This window comes from Eleutherodactylus coqui, chromosome 1, assembly GCF_035609145.1.
Source record: "Eleutherodactylus coqui strain aEleCoq1 chromosome 1, aEleCoq1.hap1, whole genome shotgun sequence".
NCBI classification, from domain to species: domain Eukaryota; kingdom Metazoa; phylum Chordata; class Amphibia; order Anura; family Eleutherodactylidae; genus Eleutherodactylus; species Eleutherodactylus coqui.
This window is the reverse complement of record NC_089837.1, coordinates 320053816-320066149: the sequence shown is the minus strand read 5'-3', so window position 1 is coordinate 320066149 and position 12334 is coordinate 320053816. Positions and strand designations below refer to the sequence as shown.

General features: G+C 41.5%; 1 protein-coding gene across 1 annotated transcript in view; it reads left to right on the top strand.

The window, feature by feature from the left end:
* The window catches only part of CSMD2 (CUB and Sushi multiple domains 2), a 948969-nt gene that overhangs the window by 910809 nt on the left and 25826 nt on the right, over nucleotides 1–12334 (top strand). Inside the window, exon 57 of the mRNA XM_066586981.1 lies at nucleotides 7126–7308. Within this exon, the coding sequence (XP_066443078.1) occupies nucleotides 7126–7308 (183 nt within the window). The remainder of the gene's footprint in view (nucleotides 1–7125; nucleotides 7309–12334) is intronic.

Genomic DNA, 12334 nt, shown 5'->3' with positions numbered 1-12334 from the left:
ATGACTACTCTTTGGGTATGATCACTTAGCCAGCTGTGAATCCACTTAACAGTTGCCTTGTCAATCCCATATTTGATCATTTTTATAATATGTATGGTATGAGATACTTTGTCAAATGCTTTACTAAAGTCAAGATATACTATATCCACCACATTTCCCTGATCAACCCAGTTTCCTGGATCCACCTTCTTCCCTTTTTTGAAGATAGGGACAACATTTGCCCTTTTCCAATCTTCTGGGACTTCTCCCGTTCTCCAGGAATTTTTAAAGATTATGGCGAGTGGTTCAGCAATTAACTCCGCTGCCTCCTTTAGTATCCTAGGATGTAATTCATCTGGACCTTGAGACTTGAATTCATTTAAGTTAGCTAAGTGTTCCCTCACCATCTCTCTGCAACCCTTGGGTGTATTCCATCTGGGCCCGGCGATTTGTCGATTTTAATCTTTTTTTTAAACTGCTCTGCACTTCCTCCTGCATTAGGCAGGTGATATTTAGTGGGGGGGTTTGTTTTATTCCCCTGCATCTCGTTTGACATTTCTTTTTCCTTTGTGAATACACTTGAGAAATAATTAATATAATTGAAAAATAGTTTAGGTTAGGTTATTTTTGCATTCTTTGCCAATCAGTTTCTCTGCCTCCTCTTTGGCAGTTTATATATTTTCTTTACATAACTTGTTTTTTTCCCTGTATGTTTTTTTGAGCTTCTTCACTGCTTTATTGTTTTAATAATTTAAATGTTTTCTTTTTCCGCTTATTGCCCCCTCTACAGTCTTGTGGAGCCACATTGGTTTCCTTCTACTTGTTGTTTTTTTTATTTTTAAAGGGTATGAACTGCTCACATGAGGTAATTCGGATGTTTTTAAGCTTCTCCCATTTGTCAACTGTGTCGTTATTTTTCAGGATGTTGTCCCAATTAATGTTGCCAAGAGTAACTTCTTTTGTCACTCCCTGAAAAGGCTTTCTATTGAATAACAGCTGGAAATTAATTATATTGTGGTCACTATTTCCCAAGTGTCCCACACCCTGCACCCCCTTGATTCTGTCCGGGTTTTTAGTTAGTAATAAGTCCGGGATGGCCCACCCTCTAGTTGGCTCTCATACAAGTTGGGTAAGGTAGTTATCTATAATTGTTCTCAAGAACTTATAGCTCTTGTGAGATTCGCAGGTTTCATCTTCCCATACTATATCGGATGATTAAAGTCTCCCATAATAATTACTTCACTGCTGTTTGACATCTTTTCTATTTGCCTTATTAATAAGTTTTCAGTTGCTTCTGTTGTTTTTGGTGGCCTATAAAAAACGCCTATCAGGATTTTGTTATTTTTCCCTCCCTGTATTTATACCCACAGAGATTCCACATGTCCATCTCCTACATCTATTTAATCTCGCAACTTCAGGATTAAGTAGAATTTAACATACAGACATACCCTTCTCCTTTATGGTTCTTCTGAATAGATTGTAACCCTGTAAATTCACAGCCCAATCGCAATTATTTTTAAGCCATATTTCCCTTATTCCATCTATATAGTAATTTTCTTCAGACATTCTCGCTTCAAGCTCACCCACTTTACTGATCAGACTTCTTGCATTTGTTGCCATACAATTTACACGGTTGTTGTTATTCTTTATATTCATTATGCTGCTTATGGTCATATTAGCTGGTCTATCAATTCTAACTGTACTAACCCCCACCCCTGCTCAACCCCTATTCCCATTACTTCCCATTGAGATGCAGCCTCTCCCTACAGTAGAGCCTGTAGCCGACAGCAAAGTCAGCCAAGTTCTTCAGGAATCCAAACCCCTCCTTCCTACATGAGCTCTGGAGCCACTTATTTACCTCCCTAATCTCCCACTACCTTTCTGATGTGGCTCGTGGTAGAGTTAGTATTTTTGAGAAAACTACCTTGGAGGTCCTCGCCCTAAGCTTAGATCCTAGGTCCCTGAAATTGTTTTATAAGGGCCCTCCATTGACCTCTAACTTTGTCATTGGTGTCAATGTGCACCATGATCATTGTATCCTCACCAGCCCCTTACAGTAATCTGTCAACCCGGTCCGCGATGTCTCAAGCCCCAGTAAGACAACACACCATGTGGGGACACCATGTTCAATGTGAAAGGTTCCCTTTAAACAATATTTATATTTATATAGGTCTTCCTTCCATTTTACCAAGTAACATATTAGCACAATTATACTTTTGTGCACTTGTATAACATAGCCATTCCACAAATATCAATTGGTCAACCATTTGGATGCCAACAAGTTAAATTTAATATTTAATACCTGAAAAAGTTACAGGTTTCTAGTAATGTGGTAGAACATTTATTGAATTATACCTATTGCTTAAAAACACAACAAGAGGCCTAACACCCCCCACCAACTATTCTAACTCCCAGGCCTTCTCAGCCCACAGTGTTTGATAACCTTGAAACATTATTTGAATTCTTACGTCTGTGTTTCTCTCCTCTATGGTATGTTTTTTCCTGTCCCTCGTTTTTATGAATCTGCCCTGCAGTTTTATGTCACAACTCATAAACCCTGGATCTTTATGGCCCGTGTTTTAGGCTGCTGTAAAAGAAAAAGAAATCCGTTAAGTGTTTTAGAAAGATTAATGTGAGTGTTAGAATAAGTATTGGTGATTAACTCTTGCAGGCCTATCTACTCTCAGATGTCTCCATGGCATATTAGATTGATCAAAAAAACTATTTTCCAAACACTGTAAGGCACACTTAGCTTAGCATTAATGCTGAGTTTAATCTGTGCCGACACATCTGCACTAAAGCAATGGTCCATTTCCTGATGCTTTATTCAAGCAATTACTGGTCACTCCATTTTCTGCCATTCAAAGCGATGCTCTACATATTATCATTGGCTGCTTAATCGAATTTGATAATGGATTTTGCCTTTGTTGAATTTCACTTCACTTTTGCTGACTAGCCCTTGTTTGCTGTTTTCACTAAGTTTCCAGTTTATCCTGTTACTAAGTGAAAACTGTCATCAAGCTGTGGTTAATATCTGTATTATTATGCATCTCGATAGAGTACTTTAAATTCATAATGTTGTCCTGCAGTGACTTGGAAGTGGGACCAATTTCCTAATAAAAACTGTAGTACAAACAGGACAATACAACCCACTTTCCATATGTTCTATTAATGGCACTTGCCTGTTCATTTTTCTGTTGGTTTTAGCACCTGTTTCTAAAAAAATCCGGGTACGTACATCACAGGGCTCAGATGGCAACCAAAATGGTCACCAATGTGCCCAAGATTTAGCAAATTGCAACTTTTCAGTCTTGTCGTCTTTTGTGACTGAACATTAATCTCTCTTCTGCCACACACTAGACTCATCTGCTAGAATCAGAAGACCTTTCCCCTGACAACACATGTTGTCATATTGCCTTGAAAGAGCAGGAAAGGGAGCAACATACGTGCTGCTCGTCCTTTCTGTGTCACCCTCAGTGCTGCCTTTGGCCAAGTTTTCTGAGCCGCGCTGTCAGCTTCTGTTACTATGCCGGGGGTAAAGAGGGTGGCTGATTTTACTATTGGGGAGGGGGATGCTTGATGTTAATATGAGAAAGGGGGCGGCATGGTTGCTGTTACAATGTGGGAGAGCGGTGACTGGCTTCTGTTACGGTGAAGATGAGGAAGGCCGGCTGCTATCACCATGGTGTTGGGTGGTGAACTAGCTATAAGCTGCCACAGATCCTTCTAATAGGAGAAAGCTTTGAATGTAGTTATTACATGTCGAGGACACTCTGCATGTTGTTATATTTTGCGGGGATATTTCTTATTCTACGAGGGAATTGTTGGATATACATGCTAGAGCACTGTGTATATTATACTGAAGTATGCTTCACTCTGCATTTGTAGATTTTAATTGGTTGGAGAGCTTTGCATGATCAGCGTAGATTGTACTGGTGGCACTCTGGTTTTCTACATGTAATTTTCAATAATGTACAGTATTTTTTTATTTTTATTTTAACATTAATTATATCTGCATTTAAATTTGGAAACTAAAAATTTAATTTGGCTTCTCAGCTTTTTAGTCTAGAGTAGTGCAATATGAGCCCAGATTGGAAAAGACTAATAATATAAATTAACATGTATTGGTAGTGCCCTGTAAAACTATTATAATATACTTTTATGGATAATTGCTTGTTTTTTCAATGCTCATGTGTTGTTTACAGGTGAAATATGTTTTTGAATATGTAAAATCGTAATGAGTTTTCGGAATACACATTCTAAGCCGACTTCTCACATGAATTTCTGTGGAAATTCTGCAGCATTTACAATACAAGCCATGTGGATGGGATTTAAAATATCTCCTTCACACGGTGCCAATATTTTCCACGACGAATCCGCAGCGCTTTTGTAAAATGCTGCATATTCTAAATCTGCAACCTGTGTATTTATGCTGCAGAATCACGCTGCAGAATGCAACCCTTGAAATGCAAGGGTTAAATTCCGCAGCTGTTCCACGAGTTAAAAACCATTTAGTTGCAGATTTTGCCACTGCAGAATCCTTGGGGTTTCACTATGGGTATTCCTTTGTGAAATGCCCGTAGTGATTCCATCATCTAAGAAGGCGGCCTTAAGACTATGGAGTAATTGATTTCTTATGGATCAAACTCTAAAAGTTGTAGCAATGTGTATTTTGGGGGAATGGCTTTGGCAAGGACACAGTCACTTGAACGGTCCAGATAAAGTCCGTACAGCTTTATTTACGCCAGCAACAGTAGGTTTTGTGAAATACAGCCACTTGCAGCACATAGACTTTGTGCGATCAACAAAATAAAACACCTGCCTGTCTGGGCACGGACTAGACAGTACTCGGCTCACCTAGCGATGACATGCAGCAGTTGCCAACAAATGGCCAGAATTCTCAATAGTAGATTTGTGAGTCTCCCCGGCTCTGACTGAGTGGATTTCAGTCTTCCATGTTCCAGTAACCAGCTTAGTGGAGACAGCTGAGTTGACTAAGAACCAGCATTGGACTGGCAGAGAGGGTGCCGGGTCCCAGTACCAATCTACCCATCACTCCAATAAAAGTCCAGCCCATAATACACTGAAACAACAAAACCACCTTTCTGCATTTTCATCATTTCACCCGGGCTTGGAGAAACAAAGATGGCCACACCAGTTTCTCTGACTACCTGATACACACTGAGCATTAGTATGCATTGTTTGTTGAAGACACCTGCTTAGATTAACTAGTGCTACCCACATGAGCAGTGCTGGCCATTGAGATCAGCATGTAGCGTCTTAGACTACCAATGCATGCTATGCACAATGTACATTAGTTTTTCCAGGCTTGGAGGGTTGCTTTAAGCATCAGCGTGCAATGTACACTCTTTCCAGAATTTTTCCTGTCATGTGCTTACATACTTCCTTCCCCCTTCCTTTCCAGCCATCATGCAGTATACCGTAGACAAGGCGTCAGCATTCCCCTGTGACTTGCCCGGTCTGTGTTCAATGGTAAAATCAAGTTGTGGAATGACCGGAACCATCTTGTCACCCTTGCATTTTTCTCCTTGCTTTCTTTCATCCATGTCAGTGGGGCATGGCCTGACACCAGCCTCTAAGAGATGGTTCCCACTAGCATTAGAAACTGCACTTACACCTGCATTAGATGCATCTATTTGCACCAGAAATTCTTTTGTGAAATCGGGCATGCTGGCTGCTGTCACAAAGCAGACTTCAGGCTCTGAAAATTCTTTTCTGCTGCTGGAGTCCATGTCACCATTACTAACTTTCCACCTTTCGTAAAATCAGTCAATAGTAAGACCTGTATCACTGATGGCATCCAAAATGGCTTGCACTTTGTAACGGTGACTTTCCCAGTCTGAACTGAAAATAACCACATCATCCAGGTATATTGCTTAATAGTCACAATGTTTCTTTAAGATCCAGTCCATCATTCTTTGAAAAGTAGCAGGCACTCCATGCAAGCCAAATGCCATGTTTTTATACTGAAATAAACCATCTGCAGTTGAGAAAGCCGTTTTCTCTTTTGCCTTATCAGTTAAAGAAGATATTTGCCAGTAGACCTTTGGAAGATCAAGAGTGGTAGTGTAGTTGGGCTTGCTTTTACCCGGTTGGTGAACCTTATAATTTACTTCAATTTCTCGACAATTTCATAGGGACCTTGCCCCTTTGTGAGAAATTAGCTTTCAACTGTTGGCACTAAGGCAAGGACTCGTCCCCAGGACTAAAGTTTCGAACCATCACAGATTGGTTATACACTCTGCGTCCTCTGCAAAAGTTGCGTTCTCTTACAATTGGCATTACTGTAGCAAACCAGTATTGCATCTGTGCCATTTGTTCAATAACACATTTGTATGGGTAAGATGTTGTTTCCCATGTCTCTTGGGCTGTATGTAGTAGACCCCTTGGATGACAACCATAGTCCAAAGGATGAAAATCCTCTAGAGGCCTGTAGGACTTCTCTAATGGAAAACATCAGGCATAGTAATAGACAAACATTGTAATTCCCATTTTTTTCTACTACCCTTTTCAAGATATGTTTTAGGGTCTTAGTAACCCTTTCCACTAACCCATCTGTTTGTGGGTGATGTGCTGATGTACGCATGTGTTCAGTTTTAAAGAGTTTGCACAGCTCTTTCATTACTTTGGATATGAATGATCTACCTTGCTCAATAAGAATTTTTTTAGGAACCCCCATGTGGGAAAACATATAGAACAATTCCCATGCTATAGTTTTCGCAGCAGTATTTCGTAAAGGAACAGCTTCAGTATAACGAATGGCATAATCTAGCACAGGCAATATATATTAATGGCCTCTACCTCACTTAACTATGGGGCCCACTAATTCCATGCCAATTCTTTCAAAAGGTACTTTGATAATAGGGAGGGGTACCAAAGGACTGCAAAAATGTATTCTCTAGCACAGAGGACAAGATTCACAGAAGTTCTTTATTTCTTTGTATACACTGGGTCAGTAGAGCAGCACTATTTCTTCCCATAATTTGAGCCAGATCTGCAGCGGAACCTCCGAAAATTGCATTTCATGTTTGCTAAATGCTGAAATCCCAACAATAAATATTACCAACCATAATAATTATTATTATTATAAGTCATAAAATGAAAATCGTATTACTTTTATTGCAGGCGGGAGTGCCAGTGAGTGTGGAGACCCCGGAGTGCCATCTCATGGACTTCGACAAGGCAATGAGTTTACCATTGATAATGTAGTGCGGTTCAGTTGTGAAGCTGGATACATCCTGCGGGGGTCTGCAGAGAGAGAATGCCTGGTCAATGGGTCGTGGAGTGGATTCCAACCAGAGTGTGAAGGTACTTTCACTGCTTGAAGTAAATGAATGTTTTCTTTTTTGTTGTATGACCTTTCTTTTTTTTAAACTTTAGATTTTTATTGGCATTTTCTTGTATACATACAAAACTGTACAGAGCGTGACATGTACGCAGGATTAGTAAAGAGAAACATTTCACATTAAAACGCTATTACAACCATGTCGTGGAACGCTTGCTTCTATGGAGGGGAGTTGGGAGAGGACATAGGGGGGGGGGATGAGAAAAGGGAAAAGAAGGGGGGGGGGGGGGGGGGAGGGGAGGAGAGGGAGGGGAGGGGAGAGGGGAGGGGGAGGGAGGGGGGGGAGGAGAAGGGACAGTAGGGTAATGTAAGTTTATTTGTACATATATGTTTGGTCTAAAGTTGTTTACATTGTCAGAAAATGCATCTACAGTCTGGATAAAAGCTTGTTGCTCAACGTATTTTATATAACATAGCAAAACAAAACAAAACAAAACAAAACATTTGGCAGACTATTAGTGTTGTTTTAATATGTTGTCTTCCACAATCCCCAGACCTCCTTATGTTTAATTAATGTACATTCTCTTAGCGCCAGCCATTTTTCAAAAGTTTGTTGTTCTGCCATACGGTCAATAAACTCCCTTAGCGTGGGGGGGGACGGGTTGTTCCAGCGTTTGGCTATAAGAGCCTTGGCTGTCATCAGCGCGTGGGATATTAAATATTTGATATGAGGGGGGTGTTTTTCCAGTCCCATTAGTAATAAAACAGTTTTCCCCTTCCTTTCTATATGAGTGTGCAGAATCCCCTCCACGTGGCCAAGAACCGACTTCCAGAAATCCTTCAATTTGGTGCAAGACCAGAACACGTGAAGGAGTGTACCCTTTTGGTTGCATTGTCTCCAGCATTTATCGTTATTATGGTGGAACCTGGCAGCTAACAAGCTGGGTGTGTAGTACCATCTTAAGTATATTTTTAGCTGAATCTCCAGGATACCCATACCTTTCGTAGATCTGCATGCGTTGTTATATGCTGCTTCCCAGCTCTCGATTGGAATGTTTTCGCCCAGCTCCCTCTCCCAGTTGAGGACATGGGATTTCTTGGATAGTTTAAGATTATCTGTGAGTATGTCATAAAAATATCTGGTGTCTGACTTGTTCATATGAGGGGTAGTAGTAATTCTTCCAAGTACCACCGAAGGGATTTTTGTAGTATGTATGGGGTTTTTCTTTATAAAGGCCGATATTCTGGTATACTTGAATAGGTCGTTGTTTGTTAGGTTAAATTTTAGCTTTATTGTGTTAAAAGGTCTCATACCCTTTTCTGTGGTGAGGTCATCTAACGTGTTCAAACCTTTTTTGGCCCAGGATTCGACATTTAGATCAGGCATAAAGAGATTCAAAATTCTCAGTGGGAGAATCGGTTTCTTATTTGAGTCACAAGAGGCCGCTTTTTTTGAGAATTCCTTCCAGGCTTCAATTGAGGCCTCTATCATAGGAGGTGGGTTGTTTAGGGTAATCTTTAAATCGGGGTGGTTTCCTGTCGCTATAAGTGAGGTTGCCAATAACAATGAATCCCCCCTTAGGGGGTAGGAGTAGGATGCCTCCATTCCAACCCACGCCATCGCTCCATCGGTTTTCATCCAATTCCTAGACTGGTTTAAAATAGTGGCTGTGAAGTATCTACTTATATCAGGTACATCTGCACCTCCTTGTCTGCGGTGTAGGGCTAGAATCGAGAGGGCCACCCGCGGTTTACCCCCAGGCCAGACAAAGCCAGTCAACTGTCCCTGTAAGCCTCTAAGCGTCCTAGTGGAAATCGGGATCGGCAAGACCCTGAAGAGGTACAAAATTTTCGGCAGAATTTTCATTTTGTATATCATAATTTTCCCCAGCCAGGAAAGGCCGATTTTTGACAGTCTGTCCAGCTCCCCCTGAATTGAAGTCATAAGTGGAGCGTAGTTTAGTTCTTCTAATTTGTTTAGATCTGCTGCTAGTAATGTGCCCAGGTATGGGATACCCTCTGACCTCCATCTAAAGGGGAATTCTGTTTGGATATTAGTTTTTAGGTCTCTAGAGATGTTAATTCCCAATATTAAAGATTTGTCTACATTGAGCTTGTAATATGAGACTTTTTCAAATTGATGTAATATGTGGCGTGCTCCTCTCAAGGATTCCAAGGGTGAGGACAATGTAAGAACAACATCATCGGCAAATAGGCCAATTTTATGCTGTCGGAAATTATGGATGACCCCTTTTGTGTCTGGAGACATTCTCACCATCTCCGCTAACGGCTCCACCGTCAAAACATAAAGTATGGGGGACAGCGGGCACCCCTGACGTGTTCCGTTTGATATTGCAAATCTGTCAGACAAAGCCCCATCAATCAGCACCCTGGCGGTAGGGCAGGAGTACAGGGCCCGGACGGCGCGAATCGCACCCTCCCCGAAACCAAATTTAGCTAAGGTCTGAAAGGCATATCCCCAATGGACCCTATCAAACGCTTTTTCTGCGTCCAGGGTTAATATTGTAGTTGGGGAGCCAGAGGTTTTTGCTGTGTGGATTAAGTTGAGTATTCTTCTCGCGCCGTCCGAAGCCTGCCGCCCCTTTACAAATCCCGCCTGATCAGAATGTACTATATTAGGAAGCATGTTTAGCATTCTATTGGCCAGTATCTTTGCGTATACTTTAGTATCTGAATTGAGCAGGGATATCGGCCGAAAGTTAGCCGGATCATTTGGCTCCTTGCCTAGTTTAGGCAGCACCACCACCGTAGCTTGTAGCATCTCCTCCGGAAACACTCCCTTAGTCATTATGGAGTTTAAGGTTTTTCCCAGATATGGGGAGAGGGCTTCCGAGAACGTTTTATAATATTCAGATGAAAAGCCATCCGGCCCAGGGGCCTTCTGACTCTTCATAGAGGAAATTATATTTAGAAGCTCCTGTGGTGTTATTGGGTCTCCGAGGGAGTCCTTTTGAGATTTAGAAATTTGGGGGAGTTCTACCTTACTCAAGAAGGATGCTATATTCTTCTCTGTGGGGTGGGTTAGTTTTTGGTCTTCTTTCAGATTATATAATGTCTTGTAGAAGAGACGGAATTTTTCGAGTATTTGTTTTGGGTGAGTTATCTTACTCTCTTTCTTTTTGGAGGACCAGATGTAGGGGATGTTAGCTTTAATAGTTTTTTTCTTTGTTAGATTGGCCATCCACTTTGTGGGTTTATTGATGGAGACGTAGATATTGGCGCGGTAGGAGGACATCTCCTTGTCAAAATCTCCCTGTAGCACTTTACGTAATTCTAACCTGGTTTTAAATAGGTCTGTAAATGAGGTTTGGGAGGGGTTTAGATGGATTTGTTTCTCTAAAGTTTGGATTCTTTTTATCAGTGAGTCCGTTTTACTTAATTTTTCTTTCTTGTATCTAGCCCCAATTTTTATAAAAATGCCTCTTATGTAGGCCTTATGGGCCAGCCAGAGGGTTTCAGGACTCACTTCTGAAGTGTCGTTTAGGGAGAAGTATTTTTCAATTTCTTCCTGGATTTCTTTTTTAAACTTTGGTACCTTCATTAGGAAGGTGTTGTTTCTCCATATTTTATTGGCTAATCTATTACTCTCAAAAGCCAGGGAAGTCACTATCGGGGCATGGTCGGACCAGGTTATTGTTCCTACTTCTGCTTTAACCACTGTGGTTATAAGAGATTTGTCTACCAAGCTTAAGTCAATTCGGGAGAAAGATTTGTGGCGGGGCGAGAAAAATGAGTACTCCCTCGCTGACGCATTAAGACACCTAAATGTGTCGTATAATGCCGCTCCTCTTATCCATTCATCTAAGGACCGGACTCCTCTCGTTACGTGGGAAGAGGTGTCTATGGTTTTGTCAGGGATTAGGTTAAAGTCTCCGTTGATGATTACCGCACCCTTGGCAACCCTGTTAATTTTCTTTAGAAGTTTGTTTAAGAAGTGTATTTGTTTAGAGTTAGGGACATACACATTGATTATTGTGAGTTGAGTGTTTTTTAAAGCGCCCACCAAGACTATGTATCTACCTTTTGGGTCACACAGCTGGGTGTCTATCTTAAATGGGGCCGTGTCTTTAAACGCTATCGAAACACCTGCATGTTTCTTATGTGCACAAGCATGTATGATTTGCGGGAACCTCCTGTGTGTCATTCTGTGACTGTCAGTGGTCAACAGATGTGTTTCCTGCATACATACTATGTCCACGTCGAGACGAGTGGCCTCCCTCCACATCGAGCTTCTTTTGAAGGGGGTGTTCAGGCCGTTGGCATTCTGTGACATTATTTTGATGGACATCTCATCCTGGTTTTGCTTCTGTATAGGAGGAGCGGGGGGGAAAGCAAATTGCGTAGTACTGCCAGAAACAAAAACTACAATAACATACAACATCATTATCCATGACAAAATGTAAAACCAATAACATGGTTAGTAACAAATTACCACTGTGGTCATACTGCGGGGTAATGCGAAGGATGCAATTATGCGCAAAAGACCTTAAGCGGCATGAAAAAGGGTGTGACACAGGATTAGCTCTCGCTTGTTCCTGCATTTTCATTTATGGGGGGGGATAAGTCTATGTGGTGAGAAGACTCATCTTTCGACAAAATGGAGTGGAGGAGTGGGGGAGACAAACCCCACTGGACTTTGGTTAACTCGTTCTTCCAGAATTAGGCGGAGTTCTTTTTGCCTTTAGAGACGAATTTCCTCGGGTCTTCGCTGCTGGAATTACTTGGAGGACGGTCCAAAATTTTTATGCCCCAAGAGTTTAGGGTTTCAAAGGCCGAAGCAGGATTCAGAAGAACGTGTGTAGCGTTCGCTCTGGAGATAATTAGCTTAGTGGGAAAACCCCACCTGTAGGGAATACTAGCTTCTCTGAGAGCCGCTGTCACCCCCGCAAAGCTTCTTCTTGCTTCCATTGTGGCCTGTGATAGATCTATGAAAACTCGAAGCTCCGCGTATGGGCTTGGTAGTGCCTTTAGATTTCTAACCGCTCTCATCAAAGCCTCTTTAGTGCTATAATAATGTATACGGATAAT